The following is a 25,229-nucleotide window of genomic DNA, read 5'->3' on the forward strand; positions in this document are numbered from 1 at the left end:
GCCCTAATCCAGAGCAATTTACATTTATCTCATTCATACAACTGAGCAGCTATGGGGTTAAAGGCCTTGCTCAGGGGCCCGGGAGTGGCAGCTTAGTGACCTTCAGATCCAAAAGCCTATGCCTTAACCACTAAGCTACCACCTTCCTCTGTGTGTGTGTGTGTGTGTGTGTGTGTGTGTGTGTGTGTGTGTGTGTGTGTGTGTGTGTGTGTCTGTGTGTGTGTGTGTGTGTTTGTAGGTTTGCATGTGTGTTTCTTCTGTTACAAGTTTTGCAAACATAATCTATTTTTTTGTGCTAATTCTAGTCATCATTTCTATTATATCCTACAAGTTCTTGGTTTCCATTCTATCCTCACATCTTCTTGCAAAAACTTTTTCTTTTACAATTATTGTGTGTAAATGATACAATAAAGTGTCCTAATTTATCCCAAACTTCTTGCCCTACTGGTTTTTAGGTGTACTCCGTTTACCACATGCTCAGGTTTCCCCTAGTTTTATTGTTGTTCACAGTTCTCTAATCTTTTCTTTTCAAGGGAAATCCTAATTTCTAGTTATCCTTGGAAACCTAAGATCACTTCCGGAAATCCTGAACACACAGTGCAGTAAGTAGAGTGCAGAAGTCTTTATTTCACTCTTTGCATGCAAAGTATGGAGCTGGCTTTATTGCACTAGGTAGGATGCAGGATCTGAAGCTCCTGTTTGCACAGTACATTTAATTTTTCAAAACGTTGTGACGTCATGCCCCTCGTAGAGTTATAACGCAATGCTAACTGTCGTCATGTCTAACACCCCACCCACTGCAATATGTGATGACTTATCTCTGCGGTAACGAGCAGGACCAACCGGTTTTATGTCGGTCTGAGAGCAAGTCAATGAACTGCTCAAGGTATGAATGAATAAAGCAACGGAACACACGCACACATGAATAAATGGACAAGTGTAAAGGTGAGGCTGCCATACACCTTTGTTCACATACCTGAGAGCCACATGCGTAGATATACTTTCACCTTAGAAATGCTAGCGACTTTAAAAAGAACAAGCAGAAAAGAGTGCATGGATTATGCTTTACAACCAATGATTCACATTTTCCATTCGAACATATGTAGACACTCATGTAAGATTATTATTCAGAACTAAAGCACTGCGTCCAAAAAAAACTTAAAATCCATAAAAAATGCATACAAATAGTTCTGTAAATCAATTTTCTCTTCAAACAAATAAACAAATGAATAAATATACTGTGAGGTAAACTAAAGAATGTCAACACTATACCAGTAAAATATTTTCACAATATATATTTTAAACTAAATTAAACATAGATATATTTTCTTTTTAAAAACGTCTGATTGCAATAATTGTGTTTATAAGTTGCAAGAATTGGACCTAGGAACACATGGATAATAAACAGGTTCCAAGCAGAACCATTTGTGAACCCCTAATTATCCAATGAACCTTACAAGTTAGCCAAAACCCTTCTAGAGATTATATAATTATATATATTATAAAATATTTAAAGTTTGACTGCAGTTACCTAGTGCATTCACACTGTTGGAACCACTAGGGTTCTCCAATGGTTCTTCAAAGTGAATTACATAATTAGATCCTAAAGGTGTATGCCACATGAAACCTATTATGAAAGAAAGCATTTTTATTAGGGTTCCAGATAGTAATTTTATTGGACAACTTTACTGTATTGTAAGATAACAAAAAGCTGATTTGCTAAACTTAAAGAAATTCGTCCTTGCACACAAACACAGCTTCAGAACTTTACTAAACCTCACCTGACTTGCAAGAGGAGATGTGTTTTTGTTGTAAGCAAAAAACAAAGAGGATCCCAAGTTGACACCACTTAAACACCATCTCCAAAGTTGGTGACAAAACAACTTAAATTCCACAAACAGAATGTACAGTATGGGGGTGGATCTGTGTAGAGCAAAACCTAGTTGCCTCTTTGAAGGGGTTAAAACTTGTCTTTAGGTGAGGATGGCAAACTGATGATTCCAAACATATAGCCATTTCACATAAATAAGTTAAGTGTCCAGGTGTCTCCATTTGACATATGTAGAGTGTCTTACGCACATTATCACATTATTAACTAGCTTAGCAATAGGACATAAAAGTTAGCATAAAGGTGTATTTCAGATTACTAAAATACTAAACCCCTGAACACGGTCTCATTTGTAGACTGAAGAAGACAGTGTGTAATTGTATAGTACCCATTAGAATTAAAAATGTTTAGTATGGACATGTGGACATATTTGTTTTTCTAGTTATGTCTAGTTAAACAGGGCAGGAATAAAATCAGTGCTGTTATTCTACCCAGGAGAAGTCTCTGCGTACTGGAACTATAGGGGAACCAATAATTTTGAAACAAAACAAACAAAAAATAAAAATATTAAAATATATAGATAGAGAACTGTGCAGGATAACTAAGACTGAAGGTGAAGGGTGCCAACATTTATGGATGTAAATGTTAAACAGGTAAATAAATAAACCATTATTTTAGATATAAATGAAACAGAAAACATTTCACAGCGGCTTGTTGCTATCATACGTACACGCGCGCGCACACACGGCGCACAACAGGCGCGCGCTGCCTCCTTCATTGGCCTTATGCCCGGGCTTCTCCCTTTTGACGTCACGCTCACGCTCGCACGCGCGCGCTCGGTGTGTTGTTTTCTATTTTTTTTTTTTCTCGCTCCGTTGCCACGCGACGAGGGGCGTGTCCGGGCTTTAAGAGGCGGAAGAAAAGCCGGAGAGACTCAGAGCTGAATAAAGAGAGCCGGAGAGAGCGCGAGCGTGCGGAGGAGTGTAATAACAGCGCACCGGTACAGACAGGGACCCGTTAATCCCCCTGTATACACACACACACACACTTTATACACACTCACGCGTACGCGCGCACACGCACGCTCGCATGCACGCAGGCAGGCGCGCGCGCTCGGGGGATGAATCGGACTGGATCTTAAACGCGTTTTGGGAACTGAAGTGAAGTGAAGTCTGTGTGTGGATTTTTACAAAAGCAGGAATTATCTTTTGGAATTTCTTTATAGCGTGTGAACACCTGAACTTTTTCTATTAATGAGGTTCGTAACCAAATTATTCACGGAGCTGTTTCACTTCCCTCACTTTGGACACAGAGAAAGGGAGAGAGACTTAGAGTTTTTTTTTTCTTGTATAAATTATTATTTTTAAGGATGTAAACACCGGGGTGGGTTTTTTTTCTCTCTTTTTTTGGTTTCCTTTTTAATCTTCTGTGTGTTGTAGGCAGCCTCCGGCAGATGTGGACGTTATGGCGCTGAGGCGCGCGCTCCTGCCCTCCATCTCCACCTTCACCACCGGAGCTGCTGAGCCGGTCAGTAAACTTCAGTCATACACTGAAATTCATTGCATGTGTTTCCTTCCGTTTTTTTTTTTTTTAAGTTATTATATATTATACTAACTGTCTTTTAACCAAATAATAATGTTTGTTTTATATTATAATCATTACACTCTCAGACAAACGGGCGTCTTTCCATGTAGCCGTGACGAGTGAAAGCCTCTTTTTTTCCTTAACATTTATAATTCACCTGGAGATTTGTATATAGTAAACTCTAAAGAGATTTAAAGTATATAACTTCCAATAACTTTCAAAATAAAGCTTTAAAAATACACTTCAAGCACTAAGAGTTTCACACTACAGGTGCTAATGATGTACGTGTTGATGTTTCCACCCCAGTGATATGAAAAAGTCCATGTTTAACTGAGAGTGTAATCATTAATAATATCATTTATAATATTTTCTTATTAATTATAAAGTTTACAGTATTAAGCAGTGGGTAGGAGGGTCTTTGGCTAGTTACTCAGCTTTCTTAAAAGGTTTGTTCTCTGAGCACTTTCTGATAGGGAACTCCTCTGACGTAACGTTCGTGAGGGTTCCCCAGAGGGACAAACAGGGGGAACCCTTCATTAGTCACAGATTTAAACTTTTGTTGTAAAAGCACAATGTTTATGCAATTTATGGATAAAAGGAGCACAATAGTTTATTGTTATAAGAGAACTAAAGAGTGTGTGAGTAAATATTGGCGCCCACCATTCAACATCCTCTTAAAATCTAATATTCTACAGTCTTTCAAATCAGACGGCTTACTTGAATTGTGTGGGAAAAAGTTTAGAGACAGAGTTTTGGACAGGATGAGAGCAGAAATAAGGTATTAATTATAATATATATTATAATGATTAGGTGGAATTATGGCAGAGGCAGGGTGGAGTCAGGGTGGTATTGGGGGTTTTCGCCTTTTAATGTGTTCAAAATTGAATAATTATTACGTTCATTCAATCTTCCAAGAGTTTCTCATGAGATCAGCTGAGCATGATGTACTAATTCTGTGACTTATCACCCACAACCCCATTAATCACAGTATTCATATTGGTTGCTGAGGATGTCTACATTGTATTTGGCATATATCATTAATTATTTTAAAGAGACCTGAATAAAAAACCGCATTGATTCTAACATGAAGAATGGTGTTAAAAGAAAACCTGTACCTTGATACACATGAAATCAGTTTATGTTGAATATTTCTGATATGTTTAGCGAGTCCGGCACTAATGTCATGGTTGTAGAGGTGTTTTTCTCACTAATCATTAGACGATTAACTTGTACAATTACATTGGCATTTAATAGAAATGTTCAGTATTCCAACATTAAGGTTAACGCTGAAAGTATATGTGCAAGAACCTCTTTTCTCTCTTGCCATTTTCCATTGCTGTTTAACATCATATTACTGAGAAATCTGGTGTTAAGACACCAAATGGTGAATTAAATTGCCAAAATTCAATGCAGCTACAGGGCACTTTTGAGTTACAGCAGAGACTCAGTTTGAATGGTTAGTGACCTTTAAGTGGATGATCACGATTGTGTTATTGGCGATATTACCATGGAAGTTGACATTTTCGAGCTGCAGCTACACGTGAAAGGACTAAAGAACCATTACATCAATTTCCTCATTTAGGTAGAAGTGACCGCTAGATCTGAAATGCACCACAATCAGCAGGTAGTCCAATGGCATCGTGGCTAATGCAAGAACCATTATCTTTGGTGAAAATTGAGCAACATACTCACTGCAAAATCATGTTTGCCCTCCGTTGAAGATGACACGTTGATTATGAAGATTAACGTGAACATCATTCATTAAAGTAGATCAAAGCATATGGTATAAACACATCTTAAATCCCACCAGGTGATTGTTGCTCAGGACGAATATATTTCTATAATATTAATATTACTTTATTAATTGATTATTACTTATTATTAATTGATTATAAACACATACAAACCAACTACTGATTAATGTTCATAAATATTATCTTTTATGGACATTATTATTATTATTATTATTATTATTATTATTATTATTATTATTATTATTATTATTATTATTATTATTTAATTTGTTAACAACTAATAAATTCATCTTTGACTAATTATGTGCTACAGTTGCAAAATGGTCAACATATATCAGTTGTTATTTTGGATCTAATTATCTGCATGATTAGAAACATATTAGGAGTCATCTGTTGTGTTACTGCTGTGGAATGATGTTGAATAGTTTAAGAGTTTATATAAACCATAATGATTTGATAATAAACTAAATTATAACTGGAACATCGATACTGTTAGAGCAAGTATCGTTCTCTCACCAGCTTCTTGTTCTCTCGTTTGAAATTAATAATGCCGCTTGTCAATTTATCAAGCAAAAATGTAAACGTATCAGTCCTTAAGACTTGTTTTTGTCAGAAAAACTTAAATGAACAGCTTTATCTCTGAATGTTACAAAGCACTGACACTGGAGACTACTTTCATCATTGATTACACATGTTTTTTATCTGTGTATCTGGAGCATCCACCCTACAAGCCCCTGCGTAAGAGCTGTTACTATAGAAATGATAACGTATCATAAACATGTGATTTGCAGCTGCACTACTTCTAGAGAAATTGACTCAACACTTTCTGTGTTTGTGTGTGTGTGTTATGTGTAATAATATTTTTATTAAAACTGTTTTATTTTAACAGTCTTCATCAGATGAGCACCACATAATTCCATAAACAGCACAGGGCATTGTGAAAGTAAAATAAAAAGAGAACTGAAGCTGACAGAAAGGCTTGATTTAATTGCATGAGTGGATAAGAAAAATTTTAGATTTCTGATTATCATTATAATGTTTGCACAGCTATTCTTGCTCATTAGAATTAATTTCAGTTGAATATTAATTTAATAATTAATTATTTAATCCACTCATACATACGATGAAGTGAAATGTCTGTGAGATCTGAGGTTCATTCTACTGCAAGTTAGTTTCAGTAAATGATTAGTTATTACTTTACTGTCTTCTTTGACTGAATTGATTTGTTTTTTATAATAAACTCTGTTTACATGCAGTCTTACTCTCTTACCTGTCTCTGTATATTTGAGTCTGCCCCCAACAAACATTCACAGATACACAGATCAGTTTAATTCAATTTAGTTCAGTGAGCTTTATTGCCATTACTGCCTAAGTATTGCATAAACACTGAAATTATATTTTATACAAATTATAATATTTTTTTTCAATAACTTTTACTTGGTCACAGAGTAACACTGTACATTTCAGAGTAAACGCTTATCCCACTGCTTTATTACATTTTTCCAAAAAGTTTTACTTACTTTACTGATGTCTTATAACATATACCTATATACTTATATAGTGCAATAATAACTGAATAAATTGTAGTTACACTGTAAGAAATAAAACCAGTTACACTGTAGAGCTGTGTGCAACACTCTGAAATCAGCTGAAGTGCTTAATAAAGTTAAAAAGGCATTTCTCTCGGTGTGTGACTAAGCGATATTACCCAAACACACACATGCACAGACACACACACACATGCACAGACACAGAAATGGAGGAATTTGCAAGTCAAACGCAGACAGTTAATTAAAACCTAAGCGTTTCATCTTTCAGAGATAGGTTTAAAAGTTTGAGGAGCATCTCAACAAGCTGAGATCAACATTTGAAATTATTTTTTTTCTTTTTTAAAATATATATATATATTTAAATTGTTCAACTTCAGCATGTGTAGCAGTTCAATATTGTACTTATTTATTTATTTCTCTCTTTTTCTGTGTGTGTTTGCATGTGTGTGTTTGGACTAAGAGATGGAAGGAGGAAATGTCTCATTCGAAGCACTTTGACAACATCATGACTAAAAAAGAGCCAGAGGAATTCGAGCTGCTCGACTACGACTTCATTCTTTCTAATAGCATCATGCAACAACAACAACAGCAGCAGCAGCAGCAGCAACAGCAGCAGCAACAGCAGCAGAATCGTCCACCTCCACCTGAAATGACATCATTATCCTATCCATCTTATCACATGTCGTATGTGTCGGACATCAGTGACGTTTCCCCTAGTGGAGGTTTTGTCGCTGAGCTCATGAGACCTGAGCTGGACCCTGCCTACCTTCAGCCACTTAGTGACAACGTCAGCACTGCCGCAAATGCCAATACTAATATTAACATTAACCTGCATGGGAAATTCGTGGTTAAAACTACGAATGTTCCAAACAACATTTTGGCTTACAGCGAGAGTGAGAACACGACTGCGTCGGAACCGTCATCGGCCTTGTTTATGTGCCGCAGAATTAAACAGGAGTACCAGGCCTCCACATCGTCCTCCTCTCTTTCACCAGACGAGCATCACACAAATGCGCAGGTAAACGCCCGACTCTAAGCTCACCCTTGTTTTTAGCACCCTCACCCCAAAATCAATTCTACTCACGCAAACAAACGCAAAAAAAACCCCAAAGACATAGCATTTAACACAAAGTTAGAACTGGAAATAAGACTATATATCATTCATGCAATTCAACTCAAAATTTTTTCACTATTTTTCTCATTATATCTTTTTCGTTCTGTTCCGTGGTTTCACAGTAGCTACACTTCTATGTGGAATCATGATCTGTTTACACTGCTGACATTCCCAAGCTTAGTTATAATAATAATTAAAAAAAAAAACATTCACGCTTATATGTTAATCAGAACAGAGTAAACAGATTGATGCCAATGCGAATCAGATTTCTGTCAGATGGAATGAGACGGGGTAATGCCCTATAAATTAAACACTGGATAGAAGAATAATAGCTGATTACTTTCAATAGCAGAATTTGCACCAGTGTCAGAATCACCCCTATTGTGTGTTTGTACTATTTCAAGTAATTGTCCGTTTGGATTGGCATGAAACTCACCTTTTGTGCTCGACAGTTCCAAGTGTGAAAGTTGTTCACAAACAATGTTAATGTTTTAACAACCAGAGCTTCCCTTTTCCTGAATCTCAGACAAATCTGAAATGCCGCACAACCTTTACTACACTCATCAACTCTTCTTCATTCTCTCGGCAATCGGATTACGTTTCACTGAGCCGGATATCATTTCGCGCTCTTCTTGTTCTGGTTGTTCAACTTCAGATTATGTGTAACAGAGCAGATAAACAGACTTTATACAGAGTCATGTTTGGGATCTGTACACATTCATACAGTTCATTCAGAATCTCATAGATTGGTGAAAATCTCTGCATGCAAATAGAACTAGTGTGACGCTTTGCTTCTCTCAGATTGGTCAGGAGTGTGATTAACACATCTTATTATTTATTTATTTTTTTATGTATGAAGTTTTTTATCCTTAAGTGCATTCCTATTAGAGGAGATTTAAAACACTCTAGCTGTGAACTGTTTCTCAATAATCTTCTAATATTACCCAGAATTCTTTACAAACTTTGAAAGCTAATTTTAGAGCTATTTATAAAATGATCACCTGCATAATTTAACATCATTAATAATTCCTGTGTAAAACTATGGAAGGATATGACTCTCTCTCTATCTCTTTTTCTCTTTCACACGCATTCTATCAGGTGTTGGCTCATCCTACGATCTCTGTTCCGCAGGGATTCCATCCACCTCACAGTTATTCCCAGTTCGCCGCAGCACCAGTGCAGTACTCGGGTCAGTCACATCACCTTCTCACACCAGCTGTATCACTTATAGGCTTTAATTCAGTTTGCTTTGCTTCTTATTATTATAACAAATTAGTTAAAAAACACACATTGGTTATCAGAATCCAAGCCGGGTAGACAAGAATGCAAAATTGGCCGAGCACTCTGGGTGGGAGGAATAACATACTGTCTAGCCAACCATTAGCATCTGTGAGGTCACGTATAAGGAAAAGAGCATTTAGCTTTTTCCTCAAGTCTTGAAAGACACACGTGTTAGATTTTACTTTTCCTAGACGGTAGCTGCCGGATGATAAGGAAGAGCTGACTCAAGGGAGAAAATTATTAGGTGTCCAAAATGGTGAGAAAATGGAGAGGATAAAACAATATATATATATATATATATATATATATATATATATATATATATATATATATATATTTATTTACTTTACAGATCCACACCAGAATGTGGATAGTTTCCTTGAGGGTCCTTTTGTTTAAAAAGAATAAATAATCCCTGTAGAGAGAGCATGTGCTTGGCTTGTTGATGGCTTAGATTTAATAAGATTAAATAGCAGCTGATCAGTTTGTCTGAGTGTCTGGTGGTTCATTATCGTTTTTATTTTTTTCCTCTCTCGTGTCTAACAGAAATGATCCCTACTGCAGCAGAGGAGCCGAAACCCAAACGTGGGCGACGCTCTTGGCCAAGGAAGAGGATGGCCACACACACGTGTGATTATGCTGGCTGTGGAAAAACCTATACGAAGAGCTCACACCTGAAAGCACATCACAGAACACACACAGGTAAGAGACATCATCATCGTTATCATTATTGCTTCAGTTTGTGTAATTCTGTTATAACCTGCTTTGTGTGTGTGTTTAGGAGAGAAGCCATATCACTGTGATTGGGAAGGCTGTGGATGGAAATTTGCCCGTTCTGATGAACTCACGCGTCATTACCGTAAACACACGGGTCACCGGCCGTTTCAGTGTCAGAAGTGTGACCGTGCGTTTTCCCGCTCTGACCATCTGGCACTGCACATGAAACGCCATCTATAACCTTTAACCCTTGAATCCTGAATCACGTGCGGATACAAACACGACACACAGGACGGCCATCAAAACTCCACGAGTTGCCTTTTTAAAGAAAAAGACAACGAAAGAAAAAGACCCGAGACACGCTGTGATGTTCACGGCAAAACAAAGTACACTATTATCTCTTTATTTCTACTTTATATAAGAACACTGACGGCTCATGAACTGGACCAATGACAATTCAGCAAACTGTACTGACGATTTTTATTTATTAGACTGTGTACATCATTATTATTGTCATTTTACGTCTTCACTACAAAGCTGTTTACAGAAGAGCTTGACTTTTCACATCCCAAAATGCTACATGATCAATATTGAAATGCATCAGGTTTGCATAACACTAACGTAAATGTGATATTCCATCCCTCTGTCCCGAGTCTGATCATCTACATTCTATACTGCAGATCCAAGAACCATGTAGATCAAAACAAACATTCCTCTGCTTTACTATTCTCTCGGTTAGTTTATTACATAGTACAAATAATTCTCCACCAAATAGGGTTAAAAGTGGCTTCGTTGTATTTCGAACACAGACCAGGAGCCTGAAGTGTACAGGATAAATAAATAAAATGTATTTGGGGATCTTGTCTTCCAGCACATCAGTGACATAGAAACCATTGAGCTGTAAAATCATAAGGATCAATAAGCAACATTGTAAGTATGAGGTGCCAAAAACAGAACAAGAAAACAAATCGCTCTGGAAACCTATATAAATATAAAACTGTAATTATTTCACAATGTCACTGTAATTTCTACAAATATTTTTGTATAGAATTATATTTATGTGAACACATTTCTGAGAGCAACACAAGAAAAACTAACTGGAAATATATATATATATATATAATAAAAATAGATTATTTTTTTCTTCTGTAGAACTGGAAATATTCACATTTTTAAATATTCAGTGGTGTTTTTTTTTGTTTTTTTTACCAGATAAATGCAAGAAAGTGAAACCAAACTGGAGCTTGGGTTGCCATACTTAATGAACAAGTAGGGAAGATTTATGTGTATAAAATATCAGGGATATTATGGGATTATAATATTCAAAAGTTATACCTTTAAACTAGATGACACACATGCACACACTGTATAGCGATATTACTGGTTATTTCTGGTACTGGTTACGTTTTTGCCTGTTGTGTCTCTGCACTGGTGCAATAAATATTTTGATAAAAAAAAAGCAAACAAACAAAAAAAATCTGAATAAACACTCTGGATATTTTTATAACTCTTGAACAGAGGATTTCCTGTTTATATTAAATAAATGTAATATAATCCTGCATTTTGTAAAACTTGTAAATAAGTATTTTTTTGTATTTTAACTGTATAAATAAAATATCAAACATTCCAAAAGAACATTAATATCAGTCAGCTATCATTCATTCTTTATCCTACATGTTTACTTTTACTAAATGATACATTTAGTGTTTTAATCCAGTCCCTTAAAATGTCTGATTATTAAGTCATGCATGTTCTTTTAAAAAAATTTTAATAAGATTTTATTTTATTTTATTTCTCAGATTAAAGCTAAAAATAAACATTTAAGTGTGTTTAATTTATATCTACTAGATACATTTTTTTTTGCCATTTACTTTATTTACTTGTCATATTTTCACTCCTGAGTATATAAGGTATATTGAGTACATTGGCATTATATATGTATATATATTTTTGTATTATTATTATTCAGATCCAAAAATGGTCTCATGTCAAATTCATAATAATCAGAAGTCTTCTCCACAGTATTATTGCTGTTCCTGTTTAGTGGATTTTAAAGCACTGATTAAACTATAATCATCATCTTTGCCAATATGAAAAAAGGCCAAAGAAAATATATATAATTATAAAAACATTAACTGCTTCTTCTTCTTTCTTGTTAGGCCGCCACAGCGGATCATCAGTCTCCATACCCCCTGTCCTCTACATCTGCTCTTTCAAACCAACAACCTGCATGTCTTTCCTCACCACATCCATAAACCTCCTCCTTGTTCTTTCTCTTTTCCTCCTTCCTGGTTGCTCCATCCTCAGCATTCTCCTACTGATATAAAAAATACATTAACTAATTTCCTAAAGATTCTACTACTATTACTTCTAATAATAATTCTAATAATAATAAAATAACAATAATAATTATTGTTGTTGTCGTCGTTATTATTGTAAAAGACAAAAAAAGAAGCATTTTTTATTTTAAACACAATGCTGATTATTTAGTAGTGAAATTTAGTGAACAGCGCCATCTGCAGAACGCATTTATTACTGACAAGCATTTTTTAACTTTCCTTCATTTTTTCTTCTTTAACCACTTTATCCTGGGCACACAGTTTATTAGGCATAAATACATCCTGTATTCCATAGGTCCACATACATGCTATGCTTTTGGTGGAAACCAAGGAAACCAGAGACCCCAAGGAAACCCACAAAACTCCTCACTGAGAGTAACCCGAGATCAGGATTAAACCAAGGACCCTGGAGCCATGAGGAAGCAGTTCAACCGGTTGCACCACTGAATCACCTGTAAGTCGAGGATTTCCAATTTGTGTGAAGTGTTAAAACAAGAAAACGTTCCTTCATTTAATCATTCATGCATTTGAATGGTTGTTACAGAGTATGGTATACTGTAGGTACAATTATATATTATATACATGACTACATTTTGGTGATATGGATGTGAAAAACACCTGACCATTAGTTTCATATGTGCTTTTTGAACACTTATTCCACATTCAGTCCCCATTTGCTGTCATAATAACCTCCACTCTTCTGAGATTACATTTTGGAGTGTGCATGTGGAGATTTGTGCTCCTTCAGCCACAAGGGTGTTAGTAAAGTCAGGTACTGATGTACGGTGAGGAGGCCTGTGGTTCAGTCAACTTTCCAATTCATCCCAAAGGTATTCATTAGGGTTGAGATCCGAGTTCTATAGCAGGCCATTTAAGATCTTCTACTGCAAGCCATGTAAAGCACATCTTAATGAAGCTTGCAGTTGGCTTTGTGGACAGTGGCATTGTCATGATGGAATAGGTTTGGGTCTCATAGTTCAGGTTAATGAAAAATGAATGCTACTGACATCCAAAGACATTCTGTACAATTTTGTCAAACCTTGTGGTAACAGTTTGGAAAAGAACCACACAGATGGAAAAGTCGGGTGTCACATTGTCTTTATAGTGTGTATGGAACAGTTCTACAGTTATTTTTTTCTGAAATCATTACCATTACTACACTACAGTGCTCTGTTGCATTTCATTCTATACTAGTTCTGAAAGGCTGATTTGTCCTGTTGCTTAAACGTTGAGTAATACAGCAGCCTCTGCCACCAAAACATACCAAGAGACATTTGGAGAATTTAAACACCGATGGTAACTAACCAGCACCTTTAATTCAGCTTCGTGTTTATCCAGACGTCTTTGTTAGAACAAGTGATCCGATCTGAATTCGGACCCTGATCAGCTGATTCGGATTTAATAAATTATCAGGTTATTCAAGTAATCTCTCAAAAAAAGATTGAAAGATTTAAAGATAAACCCAAAAATAAAGAAGTTATTACATGTCCTATACACTCAAGACAATCCTCCATTCTTTTCTTCTTCTCATTCTTTCTTCTTGCCATTGTTGATTGAGGTTATACGATTTAAGCAGTTATGCTTTTGCATTATTTTACAGAAAAGCATTTATTTGTCACATGTACATTACAGCAGAGTGAAATTCTTTCTACACACATCCCTGCAATGTTAGGAAGCTGGGGGACAGAGCACAGGATCAGCTATGATACAGCACCCTGGTGGGTTAAGGGCCTTGCTCAAGGGCCCATGAGTGATAGCTTGGTGAAACTGGGGCTTGGACCCCGACCTTCCAAACAGTAACCCAGAGCCTTAACCACTGACCTACTACTTCCTAATTTTACAAAAAATTTTAATGCATCATTTAAAATCGTTTTTGTTCATCCCCCAATCACTCAAACTCCCCCTGAACACATTGTTGCATCAGAAGGATTCACTGCTAATCTGCAGTTCTACTTAAGCTTACAGACAGATGAAGTGTGTTTATGTTCAAAACTTTTATTTCTTCCTGGAAAAAGGACAGTATATGTGCAGAATGTGGAACTGTCCACACTTATCAAAGTGGAGCATGTGGACATGCCTTTCACCTTTAAAACAAGTTCATGGATTTGCACAGAAAAATCTCTGCATTGCATGCACTACAAATTAAAGTCTTTTAACTAAAACAAAATACATACAGCAACTGGGTTGCTTTAAAAATCTTTTTAATGTTTAAAATTGTGTTTAGGGTCCCTATACCTTTCGACTGTGAAACAAGGTATAAACACGAGCGAAAGATTTTTGGGCAGGGTGTTAAAATAAAATAAAATAAAAAAATCAACAATGTATGCGCAGCTCAGCCACAATTACTCACTGATGAAGTAAAATGAGAATGGACCCTATGAACCTGCATTTCAGCAAAAAATTAAATTATGAATTTAAGCCAAAAAAAAAAAAAAAAACAATCCAGGTCATCAGTGGGCATCATGTGATGAATGTTTTTTTTTTTTTTGTTTTTTGTTTTTTACTTAAATTCCCAATTGAGCAAATGAACATAATCGCCTTTACAAAGCAGATACAGATGAAACAGCCGAGTCATCCAGTGTGTAAAGAAAAATAGAACAAGACTGCCTGTTTAGGGGTTTTATGTATGAATATCATTTTATCTATTTTTGCAGTATAATTAACGGGAAAGGAAGGGGAAAGAACTAAACAAAAAAGCAGGTGAATTGGGAGGAAAAACAAAAACAAACAAAAACAAAAAAAAAAAGAAAGAAAGAAAGAAAGAACTTTTAGTCATCATCGAAGTTCTGTTGTAAAAGGAAATTGGCAGCCAGATTCTCGTTCTTCTCACAAGCGAAGTAGGCCTGAATAACAAGTCCTTCTGGGAATCCAAGTGCCTTTAGCTATAGACATGAGAGAAAGAGTTAGGGGTTAGTGTTTCGGCACTGGTATAAACACACACAAGCTGTAACACAATGACTATCTGTATCTAAAATTATAATTATTATTATTACGTGTGTCCATGGTAGACCCAGAAACCAAAATTATTATTATTTTTTTTTAATAATGGAGGAAAAACAGGGACTGCTGAATTTTTTTTTTTACACTACAAACAACAAGAACAGCCTAAAGTCAAAGTCCAGGATAATTAGATTGTATAAGTTTATCACTGGAAACAAGGAGGTTTTGTATTTGCAGTGTGTCTTTATTTCAGTCTGTAGTGAAGCACAGACCCTGAAGGCTGTTCCTAACCCACACAACAGCGCACTATATCATGAATATGGTGTAGTGTTCCTAAGTGACTCACCCTCTCAATTGCTTCCTTTTCCTGGGGTGTGACCTGGATGTAATTCATCTGCCCACCACCAGCCTCAGAAACCCCCCCTCCCCCTCCTTGCCCTGCTTCCTGCGCAGGTTCATTCAGCATCTGAATAAACTGCTCCTGGTGGCTGCTGATTTGCTAATGGGGGAAAAAGTGCACACAACAAAAATAAGGTTATATGACAAGGTGGAAACAAGTAAATGTTTTTGTACTTTTATTTAGGGGAATATAGGAAATTTATAAATATCTTTGACAAAAGTCACAGTCCTACAGCTACCTGCAGTGTCTGTACACAAAATAATTGAGGGTTTTATTTATACCTGCAGTAACTGGGGTGTGTGTGTACCTGCAATAACTGGGGGTTCTCTCGGCCGATCTGTTGCAACAGGGCAGGCAGAAGTGAGGGGTTCTGTTGAATGATCTGCCTCATCTGCAGAAACTGAGGCTGATTCCTTAGAAACTCCAGAGGATTAGCTATACACACACAGGAAAGTTAATTCAGAAATTATGCATAACACACATATAAACAAGTCTATAACACACATATATCAAGAGCCACAATCTCTCTCATTTTTTCATCTCTCTATCATCAATCATTTCCAGCACTGTCTTTGGACACCTGACTATACCTCCCAACAGTCATTAATTAATTACTTTATTTATTTATTTTTAATATATATATATATATATATATATATATATATATATATATATATATATATATATATACACACACATACATACATATATATATATATACATACATACATACACATACAGTGAGGAAAATAAGTATTTGAACACCCTGCTATTTTGCAAGTTCTCCCACTTAGAAATCATGGAGGGGTCTGAAATTGTCATCGTAGGTGCATGTCCACTGTGAGAGACATAATCTAAAAAAAAAAAATCCAGAAATCACAATATATGATTTTTAAACTATTTATTTGTATGATACAGCTGCAAATAAGTATTTGAACACCTGTCTATCAGCTAGAATTCTGACCCTCAAAGACCTGTTAGTCTGCCTTTAAAATGTCCACCTCCACTACATTTATTATCCTAAATTAGATGCACCTGTTTGAGGTCGTTAGCTGCATAAAGACACCTGTCCACCCCATACAATCAGTAAGAATCCAACTACTAACATGGCCAAGACCAAAGAGCTGTCCAAAGACACTAGAGACAAAATTGTACACCTCCACAAGGCTGGAAAGGGCTACGGGGAAATTGCCAAGCAGCTTTGTGAAAAAAGGTCCACTGTTGGAGCAATCATTAGAAAATGGAAGACGCTAAACATGACTGTCAATCTCCCTCGGACTGGGGCCCCATGCAAGATCTCACCTCGTGGGGTCTCAATGATCCTAAGGAAGGTGAGAAATCAGCCCAGAACTACACAGGAGGAGCTGGTCAATGACCTGAAAAGAGCTGGGACCACCGTTTCTAAGACGTCATGGTTTGAATTTAGAAGGTTCCCCTGCTTAAACCAGCACATGTCCAGGCACGTCTTAAGTTTGCCAATGACCATTTGGATGATCCAGAGGAGTCATGGGAGAAAGTCATGTGGTCAGATGAGACCAAAATAGAACTTTTGGGTCATAATTCCACTAAACGTGTTTGGAGGAAGAAGAATGATGAGTACCATCCCAAGAACACCATCCCTTCTGTGAAGCATGGGGGTGGTAGCATCATGCTTTGGGGGTGTTTTTCTGCACATGGGACAGGCCGACTGCACTGTATTAAGGAGAGGATGACCGGGGCCATGTATTGCGAGATTTTGGTGAACAACCTCCTTCCCTCAGTTAGAGCATTGAAGATGGGTCGAGGCTGGGTCTTCCAACATGACAATGACCTGAATCACACAGCCAGGATAACCAAGGAGTGGCTCTTTAAGAAGCATATCAAGGTTCTGGCGTGGCCTAGCCAGTCTCCAGACCTAAACCCAATAGAGAATCTTTGGAGGGAGCTCAAACTCCGTGTTTCTCAGCGACAGGCCAGAAACCTGACTGATCTAGAGAAGATCTGTGTGGAAGAGTGGGCCAAAATCCCTCCTGCAGTGTGTGCAAACCTGGTGAAAAACTACAGGAAACGTTTGACCTCTGTAATTGCAAACAAAGGCTACTGTACCAAATATTAACATTGACTTTCTCAGGTGTTCAAATACTTATTTGCAGCTGTATCATACAAATAAATAGTTTAAAAATCATACATTGTGATTTCTGGATTTTTTTTTTTTAGATTATGTCTCTCACAGTGGACATGCATCTACGATGACAATTTCAGACCACTCCATGATTTCTAAGTGGGAGAACTTGCAAAATAGCAGGGTGTTCAAATACTTATTTTCCTCACTGAATATATATATATATATATATATATATATATATATATAATTCATTTTGTTGTGTGTATGAGTGTGTGTACCTCCTGATCCAGCAGTGGGTTGTGTAGGTGTTGTGCTGGATGGAGATGACAGTCCTGTAGAAGCAGCTGGTGTGCCCCCTACTGGAGGTGCAGGATCAGAACTGCCTACATTTCCCTCACTCTCCACTGGCATTCCCTACAAACAAAAATACCCACATTTCAAACTTTTTCCAAAAAGCTATAAATAAAAACAATGCTGCATTAATTTTATCCTTCTTAAAACCTAACCAATGTATCCTCATTCATTTAACCCCTAATACCACAAATATTCTCTGCTTGTTTGGACTCCAAGTATCACAAGCCTGCATTGAAAATCTATCCATAATCCTCCAGGCACTACTACTACTACTAATGCCTCCGTAATCCCTTCCTCTTTCCTAATCCATCCTTAATCACCTAATTTTAATCTCCATTATACCTACCTCATTCCTAATAGCTACAAATGCTACCTCATTCTCAATCCATCTAAAATCCCTCATCACCGCTCTCAATTTTTAATCTAACCCACATTTTAATTTAACCTAAATTTTAATCTCTACAATCCCTTTTTCCCCCCAATCCTTACATAATGCCATCATTATTCCCAATTGCTCAATAAATGCCCTATAATCTTTGACATTCTGCAAATTCCTAATCCAGCCATAATACCTCTATATCACCTTTACTCATATTTCCACCTCCCCCCCCAGCCTAATCACACTTTGACCTCTTTCCTAATTTTTTCCCCTCTCAATTCCTAATCTCTCTAGGAAATACCTTGATCTCTTTTCGAACCTTCCTACACTCTCAATTCCTCTAAGATTCTTTCCTTATTACAAAGTGGTCCTTCTCCCCTTTATCATCTGTAACGTGATCATCTCCCAATGCTTCTCAGAAGCCCCATTCCATGCCCCACCCCTCTCACCGTGAGCAGGTATTCAACAGCTCGATCTGGGTTGTTAAAGCTGGCACGCAGCGCCGCCACCACCTGCTCTCTCTCATAGCCCATTAACATGATCTCAGTCACCATGTTCTCATACGACTGTCCAGTCACTGCAAACACACAAACAACTCATTATACAGCTCCATCATCCTTAACAAGTATATATTTCAACATGTACACTTCTTAAATAGTAATGCTGCGATCTAATGGCATTTAAGGCCTATATCTTCAGTGCATTCCTCTGTGTACAATGCATTATTGGCTCCAGCGCTATTGTTTTCAGATCCCACGTGTCAGGCTTGTGTGATATAACGGTAGTCTTTACACGATGTTACATTCCATGACATCCTGGTAGTCGTCGACTTACAACCTATGCAACTTAGTCGTAATTGTGGTCGTAAGTCGACGACTACCTGTACTGTGATGTTTATCGCTGATTAGATTGCATTACGATACCACCACCCCCTTTCCCCAATCTCCACTTAAACCCACTTGCTTTCAGGAAAGGTCAAGTGATTCATTAATGTGAAATTAAATCTATCCTGGTAGGATCACTCCATTAGAGGAATGGTACTGAATGTAAAAGAGAGGTGTTTGTTAAGACTGCAATCTGCCAGTGGAGTGGTCTTTACCCAGGGCCGAAGTCGCCTCCTCGAATATGTTGACGTTCGTCAGGCTGGCAGAACTGCAGGAGAAAGGAGACGCATTAGACAGAAAATTACAATTAATCAGTATCTGCCCAGCTTGTGTATTAACTTGTAAAATAATGCACAAATAAAACTGGTAGAGCAATCTCAACTGGTGTTACGTGTGTGTGATGAGTTCTGGGTGTGCCAGTTACTTGATGTATAGGAGAACAGTTTCAGGTGTGTATGACGAATGTATTATACCCAGCAGGTGTAGAAGATGGTGGTTTTTCCTCTGCTGCTTTCTCCTCTTTAACGCTGCTTTCAGATGTGGTGTCAGATGTGGTGTCAGTGGTGGTGGCGGGTGCAGCAGCGGGTGGGACTGTGGGAGTTGTAGTGCTAGATGTGGAACTACTTGATGATGCTGCAGTAGTTGAAGATGGAGTGGTTGCAGGTGCAGCTTTAGGCTGGGGAAACAGTTTTTACAATCTGAAAAGTCTTAAATCTACACACAGTTCTGCATTTTGGAAGCTAATTTTTGCCTCTCTAAACTGTTGCGTTTGGCTAAAATTCTAAATACTATTCCTAAAGAAATATTTTTTAGCACTAATATCTTGATACTTTTAGAAAATTACTTATTAGAATTGCACTTGACTCATTACATTCGGCCTGTACAGGTTTAGAAAACTGCAGAGGCTAGTTAAACGACACGTATCCACATCACGATTTCAGAATAAAACTGGTTGTTATCTACATTAGCCTCATGGCTTGTGCTAAAATGCTAAATAAATAAATATAGTGACACACTGCTGATCCACTGTGTTTGGAATAAAAGTTAAGCTTAAGGAACACTACAGCTCTACTCTACCCTTACTGAATTAATAATAATAAAAAAAATAATAATAATAAAAGGCTAGCATTCTATTTGATCAGAGAAATTAATTTCTTACCTTTGCTACCATGACAACCACAAAGTTCTTCTCATCTATCTTATACTCCTTTAGCGCAGTGTCATCATTTAGGATTTTACCTGCAGAGCACATCAGCAAAATAATTATAGACAACTTATCAATTATATCTTTATCGCTGCCTGTCTCTTTCTCCCTCTCCAGCTCTCTCAGTCTCTCGTTCAATCTTCTTGTCTCTTTCTCTTACACTTCATATCTTTCCACTCCTGTCTCCCACTGTCTATGTTAACACAAACGCACACAGCTGAGAATCTGTTAATAGCGTGACTGGTAGTTCAACCAGAATTGAAAATGCTTTTGTAGAAACCTTGGTCTTATTAAAGCAAACAGACTCTGGTGAATTTAAATTACATTCTAGTCAAATGAACAAGGTTGGTAATCCCTTTATAATCCAAGAAAAAATTAATTAAAAAAGTAAAATAAGAAATGTGTGTCTGATTAGTACCAAAACAATTGTGTGAATTTTGAGCATTTGCCCATGTTTTGAAATAGATGCTCTCATCTATTTCAAAATAAGTTTGAAGTTTAAACCCACATTCTGAGGCAAATACAGAATCTGAAGGAACAAAAGCTCAGTGTTTGATGCTAATAAGTGCACATTAAACATGCAATAAATTCATATAAATAGTTAATTCAGACCTTTCAATTGGAATTCATTGGTCCAGATCGGCAAATGTTTTTGCATGTAAACGTCTCTCATTTTCTGTCTTTATGCATATATCTGTCAGCCTTTCTCATGCAAACACCCACATCACTCATTTCAAACACTGCTTCTCTCAGCACACAAACACAGAGAGAAGGACAAACCTGCATAGATCAGCTTCTGTCCAGCGACAGGAAAACTCTCCTTCCCTTTCTCATTCTCAATTTTCTCTTTTAACGCCTTTACCTGGAAAACAGACGGACAGAGATCAGCGGTGCAGTGGCAGTGTGTGCCATGTATACAAACAGCATTATTGTGTGAAGTATGTATTTGGGTCTCTATCATTTCTCTTAAACTAAACACTGAGCACTCAAGTCTAACGCTATACACTACAATGATGACTATATAGAGGTCATCCAAAATCATTTCCGTTCTACCATATTATCCAGCTATTATTGGTGCACTACAACTCACTAAGTGACCACACTACTGCATTTACAGCATACAGTTTGAAACACTGCTCAAGTTTCCCCACACACACACACACACACACACACACACACACACACTAAATAGAGAATGACAAAGCAAAATGTCAGATTTGATCTATGGATACTTAGTTCTCATTTGGTTTGTTAATGTAACATTTAGCCAGTTAAAGAACTGAATGAGTAAAACTGTGTCCCAATCACATGTGTACTATAATGCAAGACCTGCACACCTTTAGGACACACAGGTGTGCTGTTATAGTAAAACACTGAATGTCATGATGAAGCAGAGTTATCGCTACCACACACAGGATAATTTATTTATTGTTCTTTGAGAATCATATCAGCATCAGTGACTGTTCCCAAAGCAAAATAAACATTAGCAAAACATGACATTTAATAAAATCCAACAATGTCACAAAAACAAACAGGATCCTTTAATATAATAAGCAATCGTGTCAGAAATCTTCCGTAGAGACTACCAGATAAGTATTTCATGAATAGAAGCATCAACTAGAATAATCCTCGAATTGTGTTCCTAGAACAGCACGGTTGCAGATGTCTCTATTCTTATTTAACTACAACTGTTTGACGAAACTCTTTACGCGTCATACTTTTAATGGGTTTATAATTGCATTTACGCGATTGTAGAACGGCAGTGAGACTGATTTCAAAATATTGCAAATTAAAATCTGCAAAGTGTACACTCCTGTCCTGAAGACTCGGTCAACAATCATACACAGCATCACACAAGCTTATTAAAGTCTACTTAAAAACAATAATACTTGTCAACAAATAGAGCAACTGACATGCGAGTTCCTGTGAACGATTTATTATAGGGTTGATAATGTATCAGAATAAGCACATTAAAATATAAACCTGGGCTACTGTCAGAGCTGCTGCTGCTATCAAGTTATCAACATTTGGGGTCGAAAACAGTTACACATATTTTTACTTCTCGCATGTACAAGACATAACAGTGAAATTCTAACTGCACATATCCCAGCTTCATAGAAAGTAGGGGTCTGAGTGCACGATCAGCCATGATACACCGCCCCTGGAGCAGAGAAGGTCAAGGGCCTTGCTCAAGGGCCGACACTGGACTTGAACCCTCCCGACCTTCCAATAGGTAACCTAGAACCTTAAAGAAAAAGAGACTCCTGAAAGAAAGAGACTTTTACTTATCACGTGTACATTGCAGTACAGTGAAATTCTTTGTATATGCCAGCCTTGTTAGAAAGCCGGGGTCAGAGTGCAGCCTCAGCCATGATACAGCGCCCCTGGAGCAGAGAAGGTCAAGGGCCTCGCTCAAGGGCCAAGAGTGGCAGCTTGGCAATACTAACAACTATTTGTATCCTTGTTATATACAAACATTTGTACTAATAAATCAATCAATAAGAAAGATACCCCACACGATGTCTAAGACATGAGCGTGATACGAAGAGCTTCTGGAGGCGTGAAAATGATTGGCAGTCACTGCAGCTGCACAGGTTCAGGCCCGAGCTCAACTTTATCCCATCTTCATTTCTCTTCAAATATTCATATAAAAAAACCCGACAGAAATGGCAAATTTGATTACCAACGTGAGTAATGCCAGTGCGTAATTAATAAACTCACAACGCAAAAACATATAACGAAAACATTAACAATCGGGTTTTAGCTCGTTCATGATTCAGCCAACTTGCATGTGATCCAGCAGGCCACGCAATGCTAGCAAGCTAACGAGACCGTTTTAACCAGAAAGCACAACTAGGCATGCGTTCATAGTTAAAACATAGTTTTCTCCCAACAAAAGCGTTATTTTCGAAATAAGAAAAAAATTTTAGGATAGGCGCATGTTGGTCCGGGCGTTTTCCTACCAACTAATGAAGGTATAGTTAATTCGCTAGTCAGTTAGCGTTAAGTAGATAATAATTAGCCGAAGGGCAGGACAACTTGCTAACTAAATTAACCTCGGTTCCATTTCTAAGTAAGCAGTAAAAACAATAACTGAATCAAAGACTAGGTGTTTGACCACACCAGGACGAGTAGACAAAGTTTACTAAATAACACTAACGTCAACTATGCTAGTATTTTATAGTAGCCTCATGCTAGCATGGAGAGTTGAGAATTAGCTGTGCTGGCGCTCTCAACTTTTCTCTCACACCTAAACTAGCGTACAGCGCAGTCATTCTCCGTAAACGCACATAATTCAGGTAAAATACGTTTCCACATGCGGCGAAGTTTACCGTCTGTCACAAACGCGAACTATGTGGGTGTACGTGTGGCGTTAGCCTAGCGCGGTCACAAGCCAACTTTGGCGGCCGCGCGTCCCGAGCCCTGGCGCCGTGTGAGTGGCCGTGTCTCACCGTCTCCTCTGCGTCGATGTCAATTTTAAACGTCTGCTGCTGCAGGGTTTTCAGTGTGATCTGCATTTTGGGAGCCGTTTCCGTGCGTGTGGTTGTGTGAAAGTGTAAGGCGAGACTGTGAGCTTTCCCGAGGTGTGTCCAAGCTATTTTCGCTAGCTCATCACAGCCTGCTCGCCGCCATTACGCTCTCGCCTCTTTCTTTTTTTTTTTTTTTTTTCTCCCTTTTTTTTTTGCAGCGCATAAACAAACCGCTCTCTATGCGCATGCGCCAAGTGTACCGCTACATACGCGCACGCGCTATCAGTACCGCTCTGTACGCGCGTGCGCTAACTGTACAGCTCTTACCACACCTGCGCAATACAGCTCTGTGGCGGACGTTTGATTTCATTTAATCAGGAACGCGCCCTTTTTTCTAATTGGCTGTAGCTGCTTAAAGACAGAGGCTGAAGATTACATGCGTATTGGTGGTATACAAGTGGTTTAAAATCTTTATTTATTTATCAATAAAAGGATGTTTAAAATAAAACTGAACAATAAAATTGCAAAAGCCTACCATTTAAATGGTACCGTCTGCATTTTTCAGGTACAAAGAAGTAAACACAAGTTCTACAGCAAACTCACAAGATGTCTGCAAATATTAGTACCTACCTACTTTTAATATTATGAATATAAGTTAGTAACATTCTTTTCGACAAATATCACAGCTTGCGATGGCTTTTTCTAGCCAGCTAGTGATGTCTTATTGTTATATTGATCTAATATTCCTTGTAGAACATTTCTAGTTCTGAGATATTGTTGGACCATCTTGCATGCACACCATGTTTAACATCTACCAACATACATTTCAGCTTGCATTTGTTCAAGCAATTTATGGTGGGGTTTAAAGTATGTTTAGAATCAATGTCTTGTTTTAGAATTTTCAGCTTCAGTGTCCTGACTTATGATTAATTATTTTGCATATACTTAATTAAACAACACGTTATTTTATCTACCTATGTATCTCCAGGCTTAACCATTGTTGGATATTCTCTCTGTAAACACTACCCCCTTTTTTTCTTTTGGTGATTGTGGAAAGAGTTACTTCATTAGCACCTGGTTCTAAAATGTCTTCATGTTGTCTTTTATACTTTTCAACACAGACACATTTACATCTTTTTGGTGACACCCTTATCCAGAGTGACTTACAAACACTAGGCAAAAAAACATCACACACTCTAATATTTCGTTGGACCGCCTTTAGCTTTGATAACAGCACGCATTCGCTTGTATTGATGATGGGAGAGTCGGACTGCTGCACAAAGTCTTCTCCAGCACATCTCAAGGATTCTTAATGAGGTTAAGGTCT

General features: G+C 37.5%; 2 protein-coding genes across 9 annotated transcripts; one reads left to right on the top strand and one right to left on the bottom strand.

Moving 5' to 3' along the window:
- The first annotated feature begins 2,717 nt into the window (after window positions 1-2,717).
- Window positions 2,718-11,463, top strand: klf4 (Kruppel like factor 4). 8 transcript variants are annotated; one of them, XR_014537308.1, is made up of 7 exons: window positions 2,748-3,086; window positions 3,268-3,355; window positions 7,177-7,734; window positions 8,962-9,019; window positions 9,658-9,813; window positions 9,893-10,758; window positions 11,041-11,463. XR_014537308.1 is itself a non-coding variant. In XM_083564964.1 (6 exons), the coding sequence occupies exons 1-6, from the start codon at window positions 3,082-3,084 to the stop codon at window positions 10,066-10,068; spliced, it is 1,074 nt and encodes a 357-aa protein (XP_083421090.1). In that variant the 5' UTR covers window positions 2,718-3,081; the 3' UTR covers window positions 10,069-11,463. The 8 variants fall into 8 exon arrangements, 4 of the variants coding, with proteins under 4 accessions (XP_083421090.1, XP_083421092.1, XP_083421093.1 ...); XR_014537309.1 differs by having other exon boundaries at window positions 3,272-3,355; XR_014537310.1 differs by having other exon boundaries at window positions 2,749-3,086; window positions 8,929-9,019.
- A 2,683-nt stretch (window positions 11,464-14,146) lies between these two features.
- On the bottom strand, window positions 14,147-24,110 carry rad23b (RAD23 homolog B, nucleotide excision repair protein). The gene is made up of 10 exons (XM_083564963.1): window positions 23,885-24,110; window positions 21,213-21,294; window positions 20,388-20,467; window positions 19,702-19,904; window positions 19,444-19,496; window positions 18,794-18,921; window positions 17,890-18,025; window positions 15,815-15,942; window positions 15,454-15,606; window positions 14,147-15,049 (listed from the first exon to the last, which is right to left on the bottom strand). Exons 1-10 carry the CDS (start codon window positions 23,948-23,950, stop codon window positions 14,936-14,938), a joined length of 1,143 nt encoding a protein of 380 aa, XP_083421089.1. The 5' UTR covers window positions 23,951-24,110; the 3' UTR covers window positions 14,147-14,935.
- Between the last annotated feature and the right edge of the window lie 1,119 nt (window positions 24,111-25,229).

The sequence above is a fragment of the Silurus aristotelis genome (genome assembly GCF_946808225.1).
Source record: "Silurus aristotelis genome assembly, chromosome: 16".
Taxonomy (NCBI): Eukaryota; Metazoa; Chordata; class Actinopteri; order Siluriformes; family Siluridae; genus Silurus; species Silurus aristotelis.

What these genes read in the sequence shown, in the direction of transcription:
- klf4 (XM_083564964.1), top strand. An exon ending in AGCATCACACAAATGCGCAG is followed by an intron (nt 7,735 to 8,928) that starts GTAAACGCCCGA and finishes GCATTCTATCAG; the next exon opens with GTGTTGGCTCATCCTACGAT. An exon ending in AGCACCAGTGCAGTACTCGG is followed by an intron (nt 9,020 to 9,657) that starts GTCAGTCACATC and finishes CGTGTCTAACAG; the next exon opens with AAATGATCCCTACTGCAGCA.
- rad23b (XM_083564963.1), bottom strand. Translation starts at nt 23,950, where the DNA reads ATGCAGATCACACTGAAAACCCTGCAGCAGCAGACGTTTAAAATTGAC. An exon ending in GGAGGCGACTTCGGCCCTGG is followed by an intron (nt 18,922 to 19,443) that starts GTAAAGACCACT and finishes GTGTGTTTGCAG; the next exon opens with TGACTGGACAGTCGTATGAG. An exon ending in AGAACCCCCAGTTATTGCAG is followed by an intron (nt 15,607 to 15,814) that starts GTACACACACAC and finishes TTCCCCCATTAG; the next exon opens with CAAATCAGCAGCCACCAGGA.